This window comes from Rhyacophila brunnea, unplaced genomic scaffold, assembly GCF_057557595.1.
Source record: "Rhyacophila brunnea isolate RB1 unplaced genomic scaffold, BYU_Rbru_1.0 scaffold_4, whole genome shotgun sequence".
NCBI classification, from domain to species: domain Eukaryota; kingdom Metazoa; phylum Arthropoda; class Insecta; order Trichoptera; family Rhyacophilidae; genus Rhyacophila; species Rhyacophila brunnea.
The window spans coordinates 10,592,306-10,614,350 of record NW_028233068.1 but is presented as its reverse complement, the minus strand read 5'-3'; the positions used below and the strand labels follow the sequence as shown (position 1 = coordinate 10,614,350).

Here is a 22,045-nt window from a genome sequence, read left to right as displayed (position 1 = left end):
TTTAAGAAATGTATGAAATAGCAAATTGTACGAAAGATAGTAGTAGAATGAAAGTTGGGGACTATTAACGGACTAATTTGGGTGAGAGGGTGTCCGTTAAAGCTGAAAGTACGTTATATAAAAACAAACAAAATCCTGTTTATTCGTCTTAAGATGATATATACTGAAGTGAGATTTATGTTCGATGTCAACACGCTTGCATTTGGTAATCCTGCTTTGAAAAAAGAATCAAGGTTTGTTTGCACTTTTGAAGTCTGCTGTTTTTTTATAATCAACTCTAAAATTACGAAAATCAGTCATGATATGATACCCAGGGACACCTTCATCGACCTCTATCCATTGTAAACATATTGAATGCAGTAATAAATGCATCCATTCACTTTTATAGTCCAACAACGTAAAAGTAAACTATTTGAATACGTGTATTAACCCTTTTACTCCCACGGGGCCGATATTTCGGCCCACCATACCTATGCGAAAACTCCATCTGGGCCGATCCATCGGCCGAAAGTTTGGAACCAAATTTACGATTTATTCCAAATTTTTTCCCGTCATATTTCGTTCATGTAGACGAAGCATTATATTCACTGTGTGTTGATTGTGAGTAACATTTATTTTAGTGTTGGCATTGTTTATAATTATGCCATACCCTAATAACTCACAAGTCATAATTGCTCTGCTGTCGAACTTGAGACCAAAGAGGGTCATAAAAATAATAAAACATTATTTTTATGACACATTTTAAATTCTGATATTTTTAGTTGTTTTATGATTCATATATCACATTACAAAATGAAATTTGTAATTTTTGAACTAACAATGGATGCCACTGTATTTTTGGTAAGATGGTGAAAAAATACATGAATATAAATATTATTATAAATGATTTAGTGCTTTGAGACTTATTTTTTGAAATTACTTCATTCCATATCAGTTAGTCGTCGATACTGTATCGAATTCTCTTGCGATTTCGTGAATTGAATAATATTCTTGAATACCTTGACACTATACGATTTTTTTTGATTACTTTATAAAAATTCTATTTCATAGAGAAATAATAATATGTTTATTTTTTTTTCTGTTACTACATAAGGATAGATTATATTATAAAATTTGATATATCAATTATAAATAAAAAAATGTTGTCACACTTGTTTTGTTGTTCAAACATAGTTTTATCCGTTCATTTCTAAATAAATATTGATACATTATTTTTTTCTTTTGTTTTATTGATGTAAACTATCAATATTATTACTTATTATTGCTTTATACACCATTGAGAACACACAAAAAAAGTTTCAAATTTTTAAAACATGTGTAGAATTAGTTATTTAAAAAAAACTAAATCGACGATTTGTTGTCAAAAAACGCTTGGGAGTTTTCGCATATGCTAGGCTAAATCAGCTGGGAGTAAAAGAGTTAAATAAGGCTCTAAGTACCAAAAAGTAGTATTGCCTTTAGTTACAAAATACCGAGTCATTACAGTAAAATTTCATGAAGCAGACCTTTTGAAAAATATAATTTTACAGTGTGAAGCAATCACGGCAGCTTCTATAATTTTAGGTATTAAGAACTCGCAAGTGTCAACACACCATCGTCAGCTATTTTATATTGAATGCCGTTGACCACTGCAGTGCTACTTACACCATTATAAATAAAACACGCCAACGGACTTACAACTTCGACAGGTTTAATTATTTTGCTGTATTTTTTTGACTTGCTTGAGGCACTTAGACTAAGTTATTGGCGTTGGTATGTAGAACATTTTTCTATAAAAATGTCAGTTTTTATTTTTTTGGTACTTAGCGCCTTAATTAATACCCGTATTCATTTGATGTTTGGTTGTGTTCTGCTGTTTTCAGCCAGTACACGAGTGTCTAAGAAGGAAACATTCTGTATTACGTGTAGAAAATCATCAAAGATACTTTCAATATGAATAAATTATTAAACTACTGTTCACAACAAGATCTCGGCGGTAACAGAAACTCACTTTAGTCGCGTGTAGAAGATTTTTTATGTTGTCATTTTTTGAGAAAACCAATCCGGCTAAATTAGGTTTTTAATTTATAACAATTCTAATCGCAGTACCTAATTAGGTGCGTACTGACTGAGCGAGCAGCCTCGCGTGGTCGCGAGGCAGCTTCGCCATAGAAAATATACGTAAAAGTCTCGTGAGGCAAAATGCTCAGTCAGTACGCAACTCGCCGGAGGCAAACGCACGTGCCGCCTCGCCCGAGCATTGCCACAACCGATCCACGGTGACGTTAATTTTGTTGCGAGCTGGCCCGCGAGCTGCCGCAGCGATTTTCGCCAAGGAAATGCCTGAGGCTGCTCGCTCAGTCAGTACGCGCCTATTCACTGGAAGCCCAATTATTATTCGATAATTAACAATAGAAAAATAAATTAAAATAATTTCACCTATTATTAGTATTATGATAGTTATGTTAATTAAAACTGGGTGATTATTGAGTTTGGAAGGAAATAAATTATTAAACCCACATTAACTGGTTATATTGCTGCAGGTATTTATTAATTAAATAATTAGGAGAACACAAATTATGACTTAATAAGTAGAAGTGAACAGTATACATATTAAATATATCGACGACCCAATCACATTTTTTTATAATATTCAAATAATGTCTTTTAATTGATATTTTTATTAAAGTTGTTATAAAAACGCATACTGTGAAAATCATTTCTATAAAAATATAATATACCTATCATAATTGTACTGTTTTTTCATCACTTTTAAATATTCGACCACATTAAAAACAATAATTTTTCGTGCTTGTCTTTGTAAAAGTTTTTTGTAATACCCCGATCTAGATCATTGTAAAACTGTAAATATACTATTGTATCTTGTAAAACAGACTTTCCTCACATAGACGCAACGTTTACGCTCACAGACTAGTTAGACAGTTTAAACACCTACTATTATGCGCATGAAAGTAAGCGTGCTTCCGCGCAGGTCCGTTTTTAAGATGTTTAGCAATAGTAAACCAATTAAACTGTTGTGCAGCTGTGTGAATTAGCGGCCAGCGTTACAAATGCTAGTGCTACATTCAGACTAGGTCCAGGGAAGGCGAAACAGAGGATCGAGAGGGGTGGAAAGTCTTGTTCGCTCAAAAGATGAAAGATTTTCTATTCTAATTTTTAAAAGAGGGAACAACCAAGAAGGAGATGATTATTTAATTTGGTAGTTAATTTCAGACATATACAGCGTATACCCTGAAGATTATTGGAAAAATACAAAAATTTGGATTTGATGAAAAAAAAAGTGCACAAGCTTTTTGATTTCATTTTATCCATTTTTTAATTTTTCACGGGCTGCAAAGGGTAACAGTATTGAAAAATAATGATATTTTATTTTTAATTTAATAGTTACATAATTTTATCAGCAACTTCAATCACTCTCCACTCCGCTTTACGTGTATAATATGTGCACGAAGAAAATTAGTTCAGACACGATTAATTTGTTAGAAAACAATAAAAGTACATAAAGAACTTTATACACGCACTACACATAGGTACATATGTACACAAACAAATGTTTCATAATCGAACTGTATTTTTTCTGTTAAGTCAAGCTATTTTTTAATATCGATTCGCAAACGTCGTGCACTGACAAAATTCCTGGAGAACTAACACTAAAATGCGCGTTGTGAAAACAATAATCTAAAAATATACTGCACCTGCACCACAGACGGTGTGACTCATTGTAAAAAGATGAATTTCGGTCGCAAATATATACCGTATATATATATAAATATATGTGAAAATATAATCATATTAAATAATAAAAAATAGCATTAAGTTTTCTATCAGTGACGATTTACATTATATACAGTTGCTACTGGATTACAGATTGGTTGCTACTGATTTTTATCATATTCAATGAAAAATTTGGTGATGAAGTACATACTTGTTATTTTGGGCTGCAACAAATGCCATTTCGGGCCGCGTTTGTGCACCACTGCCATAGAGATATAAGAATTCGATTTTCAATTTGATTCATAAGAAAGCAAGCGATGCCTTTTCAATTCTTGATTAGCAGATCAGTTTATTTTACAAGGTAACTGATATTTCATCAGTCTATGATATAAATGGATTCTTTCTCTGGAAATAGTGATCAAATCGTTACCGATTTTTATAATTTGGGTGCATTATGGATGTGCAGGTTTTGCGCCATGTTTAATTCGACGTGTGACATAAAAACTTATATAATCTACTGTAATCAAGAAATAAGTACTTGTAGGTAGTGTTAGTTTTGGTCTGTTCTTATGTCATACGTCGAATAAAAACTGCTCATTACAATCGGCGGGACAACTGGACATTACGCTATCGAATGAAATTCGAAAATAAATAGACGTTTGTGAATTATAGGTATTATGAAAATATATATTATTTAATAGTTGGTGAGAATTTAAATATGCACGATAATGTTGATAATGATTTAATTTTGTATATGTTTAAGTTTCAACGAGAAGAGAGTTCTTTTATTTTTATATGAAGCGTCAGACATAATAATTCTCAATCCTCAATAAAGAACATTATGTTAAGGGCAATATCAATTAAAACTACTAAGTAGTAGATAGAAACTTATTAAACTTCCTCGTCTACTTTCTCTATAAAAACATAACGAATGTTTATTTATTTCATTAAGGAACATTATTTATTTTACGACAGTACGGCACCCACTTGTCCTGGTGTCCAGTTGTCCCAGTGCCGAAATCGATGGCGCAGTTATATATAATGCATCGTAAATGGTGATCAACCAAATAGTGAAACATGTCATAACAATTTATCCTTACAAGAACTTCTAGTTTGAGCAAGTTTTTAACGTCTTAAAAACCTGCGGCTCAGCATTTGAGTAACACTGGTTTAAGCGATAATAATATGTATTGTGGACATCAGTTAAATGAGTGTTGAGATTATGTAAGTAATTAATTACCGAGGGAGATTACAACTGCCTTGTCGGCTGGCAGTCTGGAATTGATTAGATTGTAAATATTAGATATCAACAGAATATTATATAGCTGTATTCCATATATCGTCGCTGTAGATGTCAAGGGAGCCAGTCCACAAAATCATAATGCTGAGAAACAGGCACTCAAAGATTTTGTGTGACAGTAAAAGTAACATTTTTTTATTGAACTTTTTTATTTTTAAGATATAACGGTGAAACTTTCAACATAGAATATACATTTTGGTGTTATCTTTTTATTATTTTGTACAAATAACTAAAAGTATCTTAGAAGTTATGTGTGTTATATCTCTTGACCACTGAATATTGAAAAGTACAAAAAATGTAGACAAAAGAGTTTTGTGGCTTAAATCCATTGACCACTGCATCTTTGATGATTTTAAAATGCTTTTGTGTACTTTACTCATTTTCGCCAAATTTGTGGCTTGGCTTCCTTGACATCTACGGCGAAGATATTAGGAAAAATAGTTTATTATAATAAATGTAAAATAGTTAAATACAATAAATGTAAAATTTCTATTAAAGAATGATTGTTCGAGATAACACTCACTGACCATAGCGCACATATAGATTTATCACTTTTTTCAATTATGCCATACATTTCGGTCCACCAATTTTGAAACTGTCTGCCAGAATTACTACACTTCACCAAGTTTTTGTTTCTTATTTGGTGCAGTCATTTTTTGTGAGTAGAAATGAGATTGTTTGTTAATTATTGATTAGTTTGCTTCTTTACGCACAAATTGACCCCAGAATTGCTCCGATCAGATGAGGCATTCTCTCACTACAGTGGTCTCAAGCATTGTAATCAAAATTAGAGGTTCGCGGTGCGGCATCCTCTGTCGCCGTTATTATTAGGTATTTTTTCTCTTCAAAAGCGTGTAATGCAAAATCATCTCACGTGCCACTGATGGCACGCATGCCATAGGTTCGCCACCACTGGTCTATGCTGTATTCCACGTATGAATAATCAATCAAATAATTTATATTTGTGACTTAAATTATAGATTTGATCAAACGATACATGATAATATAATATTTGTTTAGGACCTTATCTATTTTGTAGGTACCTCCTATTCATTCCAACAGTGTAACAGCTACCGATAAGTTTGGATTCTCTAATGACTAACTAAAGGTAACCTCAAAATTATATTTTTTGCTTATATTAATTACGTAATTATTTATCGACTTTCTATTTCGTAAACCTTATGAAAACAAGACAATTCTTGTCAGGAGACTGTAAAAACAGTCTTAATACTCGTTCTAAATCATTTTGTTTGTAAATTTTTACATTGTATGAACTTGAAGTACGACGTTTTCATGAATTGATTTTTGAAATGATTAGACATGTTATGTGCACGAGAATTCATATTATTATATATTCAAGATAGACCGACAACATGTAACTAATTGACAAAATTACGATAAAATTATATAAAATTAAATGTGTAAATCTGGACCTTCATACGAGACGTGGTTTATGTAAATTTTTTAAGTATGGCCAATTCGTCGGTAATTTTCTACAAACACGTATCTCAAAAAACACAACTTTTCAGGAGAGGCAAATAACTACTTTATTTTCTCAGTTTTTAATTCAGAAATAAATTTTCTTCTATGAAAAATATCCATTTAGTATAGTTACACATATTTTCATGAAAAAAATGTTATGTTTCTTCAAGTTATCGCACTATACTTTCGACCGATCAGTCATTTTGTCGAAGATACGAGAATGCATTGCAACTTTACTGTGAATCATTCCACAATATTACTGCAGTAAACAATCTTGACTTACGAGAAAGAACTGCAGTATAATCATCTGTCGGAGTTCAGTATTCTGTACACTTACAAACACGTAACTCAAGATACGAGTTTATAATATTTAGAAAAGTCTTTTATTGTGATACGAGTTTTTAGTCATTACTTAATTCTATTATTGTTATAAAGTATGTTTTGAGATACGTGTTAGTGGCGTATTCAAATTCTGAATTTATTACATCAAACAACTCAAAACTGACAAAAATTGAGATACGTGTTTGTAGAAAATTTTATATAATTTAAGGGCAAATACGAGATACGCCTTAAAAACAATTAAATTTGTAAACATTAGAGATGATAATATCTATTGGCATTAACGTAGTTAGTAAAGAGTTCGATCCCGTTTCTGAAAAAAAATACATGTTGTTTTTCAATATGTTTTCGATCCAGAGCAAGGACCCAATTGAATAGGTGAACAGCCATGAAAAATCTAATAATATAACCTTTGCCCATATGGAGTAAACATGGTAATTTAGTTTTATTTACTCTTGGAATTGTAATATATATACTACCATCTATGATAAAACTAGCAGAGCGGTGGTTCTCAACTCTTCACACCGTGACACATTTAAATTACACACTGAAGAACGCTGTTTGCAAACTTTTAAATTTACATACAGTCAAATTTGGTTATTACGATCACGGAAATAGTGAGATCTCGGATGTAATGAGAAAACATTCGTTGACATTTTAGTTTATGATTTTCTCCACACATTTATTCACTTTTATAACGAGCTACTTCTCGGGTATACCGAGCAAAACTGTTAATGTGTCGATCGTTTAAAAATGACATTTTCGACCCTAGTCAATGTAATCCGACCGGGCAGTTAACTTGACCGATGCCGCCGGGATCGGATTTTGTTTATGACACTAGTTAAGTGTCTAAGTAGTTACCTAATTGGTGTTTTCGCCGACAACATTGAAAAAGTCTCCACGCATATGGTTGAAATTGCATGTAAAAAATCCAAGCTTTGTGAAGTCAGTAGGTACCTACCAGCGCCTGCGGCTCAGCACTTCATTACAATAAACAACTTCTTTTGTAGGTTATGGATGCCATGCTTGTTTTGGGGATTTTTACGATGGTTTTCAGATTTTTTATGTTCTATGCTTAAATAGAATGTGGCGCGAAAAATGTTATATAACGATATAACGAGAAAATTCAGACGGTCCCATCTTTCTCATAATAACCAAGTTCGACTGTATTATACAATTCTTTGTGATAATAGTTTTGAATAGCATATTATATTAGATACAAACTATAGAAACTTGAAGACCCAATGTCAATGTTATCATGTTGATGCTTGCTTTAATAATAATTGACACTAGACATTATGCATTTTGGACAATAATAATACAAAGTACAAATATCATAGTTGAAATAATAAATAAATAATAGCATAATATATCTTGTTTATTATTGTCCAGTCACAATCCGCAATAATTAGGGATGTCAAAAAAGGTTCCATGAATAAACAGAACTTTATACAGGGACTGTTCGATACTGATGATTGCAAGCGCAAATATTGATATTCTTCTTCCAATACGATACCGATACTAGATATAGATACTTTTTCTTTATATGTGACATCCCTACTGATAGTTAACTGTAATAAAGTAATAGTATGACTGCCTCTCCAATCTCATTCTTTAAGAGCATACAGCAGTGAAACGGCAAATAATTTTCAACAATAGGTGGGATGAAAATTCGCACTCGTTCCCGATCGGAGAGCGATAGTCAAGCTGTGAGCACATCAATTTGTTTAGTGATGGCGTCGGAGGAATAAATTCTTAAATCGTGTACAGATGACTAAAAAACTTTACGCATTTTCTCGAAAAAGAAAACATGTCAATAAATATATTATTATTATTACTAATATATTACAATAAACATAACATTAAATGGATGCATGTTGAATTTTATGACAAATTATGTTTTGTTCGTCACGCGTCGTTTTCACGATCTTATTAGACCATGCCTCAGAGACAGCGAGACGCGTTGTTGTCATTTGGTACCTACTATTTTATGGTAAGTAGTTTGTTTTTTTGCCGGCAGGTTCGTCACTATCGTTGTGCAGGCGCGCACTTAGTCATGGGTCACATCAGCTGCCTCAATTTATTATTACCCGCGAACTGTCAAATAACGAGGGGCTAGTAGTAACATAATATTTGTTTTACTACATGCTGTAATATGACTAATAAAATTGTAGGTTATATTATGTTTGACGTTCCAGAACAAAATTATGAGCATTTCCAGGTTCGGGTGGAAAAAAACATATCTACGCCAGCACAAAGTTATCCGAATTTGACCGAATAAGAGACGTATTTCCCACGCATGTCTACCAACTTAAATTTTCGTCGTATTACAATTTTACCCAATTATTGTAGATAACCGCCGATAACCACTGATAACAGCCTTGTGTATGGAATAGCTTCCGTCTTAATTTGTGTTCCACGTCGGGGTCACCAATCTAGGAGTCGTCGATGTGAGGGTCGATGGTGTTGAGGATGATGATGAATAAGTCGAAAATGAATGCAGGAATGAGTTTTATTTGCGGCGTAACGGTCGGTACAATAGTATGTTACAATACTAAACTTATGATACGGATCCGAGGTCTGCATCTCGGTACAATGAGATGTTGTGCGGGACGATACGGAGATTGAGATAGTAACCGACCGGAAACGTATATTCGACTGACATTTTTGATGAATTATTATTCGCTATTTATACAAACAAAATAATATTCGTTTTATTGAAATAATCGAGTCAGCTATTATCTGGCGTTTGTGTCAATGGATGACCTGACTAAGTGAAAAACGGATATGTGGAATTTTATTATTGCGGTCAGCTCCTTACCGAGTTTGCTATAATTTGACACTACGGAAAATAGATATTTAATTTGTAATTCTATATCTCTATAAATTTAAACCAATGAGAATAACGGAAACGTGCTAAAGTGTTAACTGCTAAGAATAGCTGTGCAGGATGTTACTAGTTGTAGCGCAATCTTTAAAGAAGTAATCATTTTGTATTGTACCTTTATTAACATATTATATTTTAAATTTCCAGTCATCAAAAATCGTTTATGATGTGGCTCCAATCATCATTGCTGGTGCTGTCAGTTCTGTGCTGTTCTGGTGTTTCAAGTTACAAAATCCTCATCTTGAATCCTCTTCCTGCCAGAAGCCATTATAATTTGGGAAAAGCGATCGCAGACATATTACACGACAATAAACATGAGGTTGGTATATTTGAACATGATCAACGTTATACAAAGAGTTTGGATTACTGGGGGCCTTTTGTCTATTGCTATACATGATGGCGACTTCTCAACATTTTTATTGTCGTTGAATTGGCACTGTTTTAAAATAAATATTCTCTACGTCGGTGTAAAATTATTTATTATTTATAAAATTTTGTCTCTTCCCTTGATGAATTCTTATATTTTTTTTATTTTAAGAGTGTGGGTGTTGGGCGGTTTGCGAAGTTCAAGTCGTATTTATCCACCGATTTTATTCGATCATTGGGTAAATTGTTTGCCATAGCTTTATTTTTCCGATTTAAATATTCTAAATAATGATGATTTATTTGACTGCCGTATGTAAGTACATTAATTTACTCGGTATGTGCTTTCACTGGCACTTATAAACTTAATTTGTATTATAATATGAATGCTTTAATTCTGGTACAAGTCACACATTCTTCGTATTTAAAATGATCAATGTTTGTAGTAATTTATTAATAAAATCATACCATCTGTCTGTCACAATCTGAAGAAGCCTTAACCCTTTAAATGAATAAAAAAATAAAACCTTAGAAACATCATTATTTAGAAATATATTAAAAGTATATCATAAAGACTTGTATATCGGTTAAGAATGACACCATGGTCACTAGAGATAGGAGTATATCAACTGTGTTTAGGAAAAAGGGCATAACCCTTGATTTTTCGAAAAGTGCTTTTATTAGATTTTGACAATGTATACAACTAAATACACATTCTGTAAAAAGGAAGTAAGCCGCAAATGCCGATTTATTATCTAAATTCAGGTTTTAATTGAGCTTTAATTAAATTTTAGTTTAAGGAAAAAAGCATTTACCCTCAATTTTAATGATTTTCTGTAATAACTTCTTTTATTATTAGTAGATCGAAAAGATATTACACCAAATCATTAATTATCATGCACCCAATGTCTGTGCCTATCCAACCAAAATCATTCAAAAACAGTTTTTTGCCTCTCCTGTAAAATTTGTTCTATGTGGGTTACGTCCTTTTTCCTAAACACGGTCGATATTATTATGAGGCTAATGTAGTGAGTACAGAGTGTATAATACACGCTCATTTTATATGGCCGTCCTTGCATGTACGGATTTTTAGATGCTTTACAGTTATGGCATACGTTCAGTACATGAAAGTGAAATTAAATAAAATTATTAAACTAGTTTTTATATATTGTTTTATTATATTAATGCTCATTGGGAGATATTTTAAAGGTATTGTCTGTTAGTATTTTTGTTAGATCTCAATCTACTCCGAACTAAAGCATTTTTTTTGGAGTTTTTGGAATTTATCCGTTATTAATAGATTTTTATCAATTTTAGGTTACTTTGGTGGCTGCATATAAATCTGAAAAACCTGCTTATCGTGAAATTCATATCCATGAATTATTAGAAATGAAAAAAGGTATAAAGATATTTATTGAATACTAATAACCGCATTAAACTATTATATTTATATATTTCATGCCATGAAGCGCATATGGTAGACGAGTGGCCAAATGTCCACACTTGAAGTGTTGCTCAAACCATATGCTTGACAAAAACACAGATAGTTTAGTATTTCTTCAATCTGGAGCATAGACGACCTATTAGATTGAGTGAATGACTAATAACTATTTCTCATAATTCTTCTATTAATATCCCCCATTGGAGACAATCGGCGCCAATTTGACGGCCCACTGTTGACCAAGTGATTTTAGACAATCGTTGTCAATTTGGCGCCGCTTGTCATTGTTAAAAAGAATATTTTTTGATTTTGATTTATTTCTTAAACCTCTACAAAAGTTCCTACATATTTAAAAAGACAATTGTAAATTAAACTATTTTGAAAAAATATTGAAATTAAACAAACATTAAATAAGTATTAGTTAGCAGTTTTAGTAAATTTAATCTAGGTGTCAGTCTATTTTATATTCCTTTTTAATCTGTCCATGTTAATGGTATGTGTTATAAATACAGAGTTGCCAGATTTTGGAAACACGAATACAAGGCATTAATTTTCAGTAGGAACCTTTTCAGAATTATGATTTCTGGCATCTGATAATCAGATAATAATTTCACGCTATATTATGTAATAGTGATCTTGTAGTTGTAGACAGTAGGTATATGAGTGCTTAAATTATTTTTACAAGTCAAGATAAACGTTGAATAAATTTTTAATATTACATAATTATTGTACGTTATGTAATTGAAGGATAAAATGTAGTTGTTAACCTGTTCGAGTTGGGTTCTTTTATGAGAGTAACGTTCAGATGGACGTTGTATCTTTGAGCAAGGCCTTCAGGATACCTACTGTACAGGAGCTTGCAAATGAATGTCACAAAGTAGACTTAAAGACAACTGTCTCAAACGTGAAGATCACTTCATTTAGATCATGGGTTCACAAACTTTTTCGTCAAATGGATAATTTTTGGCGAGCCCCGGGAATATTTTCTGTTTTTAATAAACATACGGCAAAAAAAAAAAATTTCATTATGCTAATTTATACATAATTTTAGTTTTTAGTTAATATAATTTTAACTAAATTTACATTATTACTGTTATTAATATACTAAATAATAATATTTAAATTTTGTCACCATGTGAATATGCAATAAAATTGTTTGTTTGAAACTAAATCTTGATACTATGACTAATTAAGAATTTTTTAAGGTAAAAATAACCCGATGGTCGGCTTCAACGTAACACAATCGAAAATGGGCATGATTTTTAAACTTAGTACCCTTACTGGACCGTTGACAAAAGTGGTTCTGGAGAATAGTGAAATGAAAAAATTGATGACTGAAAAACATGAAACGTTTGATTTGGTGATCGTAGAACATTTCTTCAATGACATATTTGTCGGGTGAGAATGTCAAATTACTTTTTTTTTTCTTCGACCATGTCCGATTCTAATAAGATCAAAATTACATTACATGTATAATACAGTGGAACCCCGATCTACCGTCCTCGCATAAATCGTTTTCCAGATCTTCCAGAAGATCAATGTTAAATAATCCCGCATTAACCGTTCCCCGATTTATCGTTTTCTTCGATCTATCATCTAAATATCACATCACAAATACTATCCCGATTGATCGTTTTTGTTGAATATTTTTCACTTCGCTTTTGTAGAATTGTTTATGATACATATAGACCTTATGATATATTTATGATACATATAGGTCTATATACCTTTCAGTCGCGTCGCTTTGTTTGCACAGGTCAGTCGCCGCCCAGGCTTGCCTCGCATCTTGTATCACTCTAGCTGAGAAACTAAAAATAATTCAACATGTCGAAAAAAATCTAGGAGAAAAAAGAATTTTTAAAAAAAAAAAAATTATATATCCCGCATTTATCGTTTTTTAGGGTCCCTTGAAAACCGTAGAATCGGGGTTTCACTGTATAAATATTTTGAGTCAATTCGATATTTTTGTAACTGGCTGGTGGAAAAGTATCACTGCTCGCGAAAGTTGTAATATTTGTATTCGTTCTTCCATTCGCCGCCCTTTATTATGTGCCGCCCCTATGCAACGCGTGACCTGTCTACCCCCACAGGACGTCACTGCATACACACATTCATGTCTTGTGCAAAAATATTGCGCAAGTATAACCAATCAAGTATGCAGTTACGTTTGTGGCTGGCTTTAACTGCATTACTTAAATATAATCTAAATAAAATTGGACTATGGCATTTATTTATCAACAAACACACATTACAAAATTTAATACTTAACAATATTTATGTAATATACGTATATTTAATTATGATTTGTTTGCCAGATTTGCGGTGAAATTCAACACTCCTTTAATAATGCTGTCACCAATATCGATGATGAGCTGGTTAACCACTCTCACAGGGAATCCTCTGTCCCCAGCGACGGTGCCGAACGTCTTCTTACCGTTCACAGGTCACATGAACCTATGGCAGAGAACACTCAATACTGGAATGCTCGTCTTTCAGGATTTTATTGGCTGGTGAGATACATTACAGTAGACGAATGCAGAATTATCCTAGTAGGTTGAAACTGTCAAATTCTATTTTTTATTATTTGAAAAAATTGTGTTGAAAAAATTTATTTGTCTGTATAAAAAATAATTGTCTATGGTCGATAACATTGATAGTGTTTGGATATCGCTTGTTGTACTGCCTTGTCTCGCTCAGTGTCCTTTCAGTGATTTTACCGATTGACGTTGTAATACACAATATACTGATGTATTTTTATTACAATAAATTTTTAATTCTCCCCTCCCCTGTCTAAATTAGGTCACATTTTTTAAATCCCCACATTCATTATAAACCAAATTAGATGAAAATAACAATTTCAGTACAGTACTCTCTCAGTAATCTGTCACCCCAAAAACCAGACAAGTGTCCAATTAATGAAAGCAGCGGCGGATTATAGTGCATACATACAAAATATGGTAATAATTAAAACAGGTCTTTCATAAAAATAGTTTTTTTTGAGAAATTTGTACTAGTAAATTACGGTTTTATTTATAATCAAAATCAAATATTTACTAATTTATACATATTAATAAACTAAGTTTATTAAACAGTAAATCACTAGACACAACCAATGTTCAGTGAGGCAGATATTCTTGAATGGCTTAGGATTCCTGGCTTTCCCTATGACCAAAAGCTTCAGTTTGTGTGTCAGAGATGGCATTTAAATTAGACCTATACATTTTGCTAGTAATGTATACATACAACACATTTCTTAGATATTGGAGTCATGGAAGGATGATAAAAAATATTGTATAAAATATGGGGTGGCATTTTGGCGCTGCCTAGGGGCGGCATTTTGTCTTGGGACGTCACTGCCTGGTACATTACTTTCTTCGCTATGAACGTACGTTTTACGAAGGAGAAGTTTCCAAAATAAACCCGTCTCATCTGCATTGTATACTTGTACGCGGTGGACTACTGAATTTGATAATCGAATACCGGCAGAATTATAGAGCTTGCTTTGGTGCTTTCAAGTAGTAAAAATAACGGCGGATTATAGTAGTTGTCGGATAATCGAGCGGCGGATTACTGAGAGTGTACTGTATAATGTTCTCATGCAATATTTTTTCTAAGAAAAAAATGAGTTGACATTTTGTTGGTTTTGTGATACAACCGTTTTATACAACTCTTCCTATTCCCTTCGTTATAAATCATCTCATTATATAAAACCCCCCCCCCCAAGCGTGACATCATATATGAAGGTGCCTCAAGTTCGTAAACTACAAGATAAAATTTTTTTCTCGTTGCAAGGTTGCTATTGAACCCCGCCCAGAAAGCCAATTACGAAGAACTGTTCCCCGAAGAAGCAAAGAAGGTTCCATTTGAGAATATAGGTTCCAAGATTTCGCTTGTAATGAGCAACACTCATCCTTCAATTGGCGTCGCTAGGCCTTTGTTGCCAAACGTTGTGGAAATCGGAGGATATCATATTGGGAAAACAGAACCACTGCCGAAGGTAATTTAATTTAAACCAAAGTATCGAAGCTTTGGTCAAAAAGTTTCAATACTCTTATGGCATCCCTAATGTACTAATGCCTAAGTGATATAATTTTACAATATAATTATATTTGTCTTGATTTATATATTATCTGTGTATGTATTTGTTTATTTGTCTGCAACGCATGAGAGAAAACGTATACATATAAATGTGTAGGAGAGAGCGACGGGTAACGGGGGAGAAAATATACACATAAACGGAAATTCAAAATTTGAAAAATAAACTGACACAAATAAAGGAATCGTTTATTTTAATCAGGTTGTGAAATAAAACAGATGATGGGTTACTTTTATAATAGTTTGACAGATGCTTAGAGTGAAGTACCGTCACATCCAATAATGTTGACAGGTGGCACTGACACCTGGTAATTTTGTCGAGTCATTTATAAGGAGTTAGGAGAAGTTTTAATACCACTACATACCACTGGTAAAGGGTGTGGGTAGACTACGGAGATCCGTCATAAATAGTGCACACTAAATTTTGTCGGTCAAACATACTTATTGGCTGTTAAACTAAGAATAAAAGTTACAGATGGCATTGGTTAGTTTTTTAATTTCAATAATTAAAACCTGCCTAAAATAAACCAATTGACGTTTCATGATGCCGTATATGTATATCGTGTGGTTAACCTTTTTGATAGCATCATGAACGTTGATATATTTTTCTTAAATTATTTAATTTTTATGGGTGTATTAAGTAGATTAATAGCGCCTGTACACGTGCATGGATTTACTGGCACCAATTGTGTGTATTTTAAATATAACTGTTTACACGCAAAAGTGCTGACCGTCTCGCCAATTTCATTATCAAGCGGAAGCGAGACGCGATATTGTCATTGTATAGTGCTATTTGATCTGGTCTTGAGTCAAAATGAGAATCTGCGCTGTGTAGTTCGTCTTTTTTCCGGCAGGTTCGCCATTATCGTTCTACTGCGACTTGCACTATAATACATGTTTACACGTGCATATTTTTGTTATGGCCATTTAATTTATTTTTATAAGTACTGTCAGCAGTAAATCCATGCATGTGTAAACGGGTTATAAATTTATAGTTCTATTTATTTTTACATTCTGTTGCTTACTCATTCATTTTCACTGTATGCTATTCTATTGTAGGTATTGTTGCATATTTATTGTTATTACTACTATTAGTAATTATGTAATTTTTTGGTACTGTTCGGTTATACGGAATACAGCGGAAAACGTATTTTGAAAATAGCCGATAAACTGGATTATTTGTTAGTTTGGGTTAGTTTAGGTTAGGTTGGGTTAGGTTAGGTTAGATTAGGTTAGGTTTGGTTAGGTTAACCTAAAAAATAATATTCCGTTTCAGTATTCCGTATTCAGTATTCCGTATAACCGAACAGTATCAATTTTTCTTCTACTGAAAGTTCTTTTATTTACCATTCATAATTATTGCATGCTCTGTACATTTTCTTTATATTATGGCGCATTGGACAATCGCTGTCATGTCACTGTTTGTTTTCTGAAGAATGAAGTGAATAATTAATAATAACAGGACATTTATACATTTATAATTTTAAACTATGTAGGTATGTAATTGAATTAGTAAACCGTAATTATATCTAATTATTGTTATTGAAATAATAATCTTATATTATTGTAGGATTTACAAGAAATCTTGGACTCAGCAAAGAATGGAGTAATCTATTTCAGCATGGGAAGTAATCTGAAGAGTTCCGAAATGTCTGAAGAGAATCGACTTAATATTCTTACATCGCTTTCCAAATTAAAGCAAACCGTCTTGTGGAAGTTCGAAGAGGATCTTCCGGGTAAACCAAAGAACGTTATCATCAGGAAATGGATGCCGCAAGCGTCGATATTAGGTAAAAATTTAAAAGAGACTTTTCGAAGCGTAGAAAAATAATATGTTCTATATATTATTGTCACCTCCGAATGGGGGGGGGGGGGTAGGTATTAGCGCTGGACCCCCCCTGATGATGTAATGTCATCGTCAAGTCATGGTGGTATCGTCTGCTTCTTCTTTCGGGGACATGCTTATGTTGATTGACAACGCGGAAGTACAGGCGAAAACAGGGCGTTTATTGTTCGGAATATAAATACAGTAAAGTACAGCGTACAAAATATTTAAAAAAAAAAAAAAAAATTTAAAATGGCGGTGATGCCGGCGAGCGCGGCGCCACAGCCGACGTCACGCTCCTCGAGAGTCCGAAAACCGAATGAATCAACCTTTTTGGAGTAGGTTAACTCAGGCAAGAATTAAAAATATTACCTACAAATTCTGTCACTGAAAAATGACAAAAGGACAGCCTTTACACCCTATGTACCTGGCTGGTAGGTACATTGGGTGTCATATTTCTGAGAATTTTTGCTAACCACAAAAATATTCAAGCAGACCTTTTCCAGGTACATGCTTTGAAAGGGACTGCATTTGCTGGGATTATCATTACTGCACTAAATTACAGCTTGCTTGTATGTTTAAAATTGAATAAGTATAAAATTTATAATGACGCTAGGTTTTACTTTGCTTGCTTCTAGAATTAATGTAGGTATAAAGAAAATGCAGGATTTTACATACATTAAGGGCTAGAATGATTTCATTAAATTTTGTAGAAATTGCAAAAGGGCGACTATAAATTAATTTTCATACATCTAAGCTTACGGGCTAGAAATTTGCCTCGCAGTCGATCTGTTCATGTTTGCATGAATCAGCCCAATGATGATTCAGGCCTCATGGCCTTGGATCCTCTGAGGATGCCATGGTTTAGCCGGTATCATTATGTTACCACCTGACGTGGACTATGATCGCCTCTAGAATACGTCACCTTCATTCCCTGAATCTGAACGTTGATCTTATCTCCTTCAATTCAAATTTAATACAATAGCACTAAAGGAAAAGATATTTAACATACATAATTTTGAAAACGCTTCTGAGAAAATATATAACTAATAGAAAAAATCTTTCTTGAAAAAAATACGACACCCAGCAGTAATGGAACCTGTATCTCTCAGGTTTAGCGACCATGCACATAGACCACTATTGTATTTATAGGCATCATACTTAATTGCGACAAATTATAACTAATGACTTTTAATACTTTCTGAAGCGTTTTTCTAAATTAATACTTTGGACGCGGAAGACGCACCCGGCGCGTAATGACCAGGTGGCCGATCAATGTAATTAACGTGCATTTTAAACGGGGCAATTAAAAAATCATTACCTACTCAGCAGCGAATGAGTTAAGATACTATTGGCGATCGGCTTTTGTATTTTTAAATCAAAGTAGATATTACTTTAATTACTAACCAAAGTCACGGACCTACTATGATTTAAAAATACAAAATCCTATCGCCAATAGTAACTCAATTTGGAAAGCGCTTCAGAGAGTATTAAAAGCCATTAGCTAAAATTTGTCGAAATTAAGTATAATACCTATAGCATAGTGGTCTATGTGTATAGGCGCGAAACCCGAGAGATGCAGGTTTGATTCCTGCTGGGTGTTGTATTTTTTTCAAAAAAATTTTTTCTATTGGTTATATATTATTTTCTCAGAAGTGTTTTCAAAATCATGTATGTTCAATAATTAGAATGTTAAATCTATCGTTGAATAAAAAAAATAGTTAATTAGAAAAGATATTTATTTAAATTTAAGACTGAAAATTGTATAAATATTTACCATTCTAGCTCATCCTAATGTAAAAGTATTCATAACACACGGCGGTCTCCTTAGCTGCACAGAAGCAGTGCATCACGGAGTGCCACTCCTGGTGATACCAATATTCGGGGACCAGAATTATAATGCCTTAGGAGTCGTAGAAAGAGGACATGGCATTACAGTCGAGTACAAAAATCTTACCGAAACTACATTGTCATGGGCATTGAACGAAATGCTTACTAATCCAAGGTAAATAAACTTTTTGAGTAAAACTTTTTTACATGCAGTAATTTTGCTGGTAGAATGTATCCAGTTGATGTGTAATTGCTTACATTCTGATGATACTCTTTTATGGTAGCAAATCATGGCACCTTACGAAGGCTCAGAGCAATCGTATACTAAACTTCGAGAACAGATGTTTGCGACGGATATGGGTGTGCGAATGACTTTTAGAGTAACGAGAAAATAACAGAACACACCAAGCAGCCTCTCATCATGCTGAGAATGACGAGGCAACGTTGGACCTAGCTTGGCCACGTGCTGTGGATGCCAGAAGAGAAGTTCAACCTAGCTTGCCTGTTCTTCAAGCCAACCGGATTCCGGCGTCTTCGAAGGCCGCTAAATATCTATAGAGTGTATACGGCGGAGCTATAGGATTCTCGTATGACGTGGAATGATGCAAGAAGACTGTCTAGCAACAGGGATTCTTGGAGGCGCCACGTGGTGTCCATATGCTCCAACTAAGAGGCGAATATGGCCGAAAAATAAGAAGAAGAAGAGGTGGATAAGGTGGATTGTTTTGATTTTGAATGTGACAGTAGGATTTTTTCGATCTGCGCCTGCGCAGTTGAACGATAGTGGCGAACCTGCCGGCAAAAAAACGAACTATGAATGAATTTTCAGGTTGACCGATTTTCACTACCAAATGGTACGAAATAGTACTATAAAAAGACAACATCGCGTCTCGCTCACTTTTAAATAATGAATTGGAGAGACAGTCAGCACTTTTATATGTAAACAGTTATTGTCACGATAGTTTAAAATACTCACTATTGCTGCCAGTAAATCCATGCACGTGTACAGGCGCTATTACATTTTTGTAACACTGCAACAGGCCATGAGGACCAATGACAGTAGTGTAGTAGTACTAGTGAAATAATCACAGAAACACACAAATTTTGATAAAATCACATGTATTGTGACCACTGGGAACTGAACTCTGAGGCCCAGATGAGAAGCTGGTGACTTACATATGCGCTGGACTATGAGTGTTGCCATTCATATATAAAATATTTTGTTGTTTTTATTTAATAAAACGCAATTTTTTTATAGTACTTATTCTACTTTAATATATTAGGACCGGTTTCGTCCGCCTCAGTGGGACATTTTCAATGAGGCGGACGAAACCGGTCCTAATATATTAATTAAAGTGGAATAAGTACTATAAAAAAATTGCGTTTTATTAAATAAAAACAACAATACAATGCAGTTCCACCATGAATTAACAGTTAACAAAATAGAAGAAATTATAAAATATCTATCTACAAAGAAGAAGGTAATTCTTCCAACATCATTGTTGTTGCAATGTCGCCAAACTTACTTGTTAAATCTTTTAGGATTTGAATCTGAGTCTGTCGTTTGCTAATTCGACAATCATAGACTCTCAACTGGGCACAGTAATTATTGTTAATGTTTGTCTAATCTAACATTCTTTTATAGATACACTGAAAATGCTAAACGACTCCACAAGCTGTACCATGACAGACCGCTGACTCCTCAGAACATGGTAAATTTCTACGCAGAACATGTCATCAGGACAGGAGGTGCACCTCATCTGTCGCCGCCCAGACTATCTCGCTGCTCAGAATTACTTATGGATGTATTTGTTCTTATATCGGTGCCGCCATTGTTGTTGTTTTTGGTTGCCGTTTTCGCTTGCAGAAAGTGTTTTAAAGGTGTCGGAAAGATGGAGACAAAGATAAAAGATACAAAAACCAAAGAAGGAAAGAAAAAGAAAAATAAGTGAATATAAATATTACGATAAATGAAATATACTCATTCAGATAACATTAATTATTAAGTAGTTACTTGAAATTGTACAAACTAAACCATTTTTGTTTATAAAGAATGAGTGTGAAAATAAATGATTGTTAATAATATTGTTATGCCTAATGTGATTGATTATTTTCACACATCACTTCCTAATTTAAATATACAGAGAAATTAATTACATTTGTTTTTAATCATGGGGTTACTGCCAAAAGTTGTTAAATTTGAAAGCATGTTATGGAGTAATTGCAATATGAAGTTTAACACACCCTCTAAAATAGTCTAAAATCAGGCATAATGCTAATTTCTTTGTGCTTTATGTGCATGTTCTAAAATACAACCTTGAATTTTCTTTCCAGCATACATATTTTATATATAGACACATAAATTATCGACTTACCAACTTTTGGCAGCAGCCCACGATATATGTGAAACAATCGCAACACCCAGACTTTGAAAAAATCACATAAATATATTGTGTCCTCACTGGGAATCGAACCCGGAGCTCCCGGATGAAAGGCCAGCGCCTTACGTAGTACACTAACACTAATTATATATTTATGAATTCTCGTAATTAATGCTAATAATTATTAATTAATCACTTTTTTTTATTCAACGAATAATTCACAAGATTTAAAAATAAGAAAGTTCAAGGAAGCTACAACACTAAAATATCTTGGAGTGATCCATGACATCGGCTGGTAATTAAAGTAATACCTACTTTAACTTAAAATAGAAAAGCCGAAAGCCAATCCGATTTTTGTTGTAGTAAATTTTTCACTCTTCTTGGGACC

General features: G+C 33.4%; 1 protein-coding gene across 1 annotated transcript; it reads left to right on the top strand.

The window, feature by feature from the left end:
• The first annotated feature begins 6,053 nt into the window (after positions 1–6,053).
• LOC147066862 (UDP-glycosyltransferase UGT5-like) lies at positions 6,054–21,371 on the top strand. Its single transcript, XM_085954041.1, has 9 exons — positions 6,054–6,122; positions 9,870–10,041; positions 11,403–11,484; positions 12,732–12,924; positions 13,842–14,036; positions 15,319–15,523; positions 17,192–17,411; positions 19,232–19,451; positions 20,922–21,371. The coding sequence occupies exons 2-9, from the start codon at positions 9,886–9,888 to the stop codon at positions 21,226–21,228; spliced, it is 1,578 nt and encodes a 525-aa protein (XP_085810167.1). The 5' UTR covers positions 6,054–6,122; positions 9,870–9,885; the 3' UTR covers positions 21,229–21,371.
• The last annotated feature ends 674 nt before the right edge of the window (positions 21,372–22,045 follow it).

What these genes read in the sequence shown, in the direction of transcription:
- LOC147066862 (XM_085954041.1), top strand. Translation starts at nt 9,886, where the DNA reads ATGATGTGGCTCCAATCATCATTGCTGGTGCTGTCAGTTCTGTGCTGT. An exon ending in TACACGACAATAAACATGAG is followed by an intron (nt 10,042 to 11,402) that starts GTTGGTATATTT and finishes TATCAATTTTAG; the next exon opens with GTTACTTTGGTGGCTGCATA. An exon ending in TTTCAGGATTTTATTGGCTG is followed by an intron (nt 14,037 to 15,318) that starts GTGAGATACATT and finishes TCTCGTTGCAAG; the next exon opens with GTTGCTATTGAACCCCGCCC.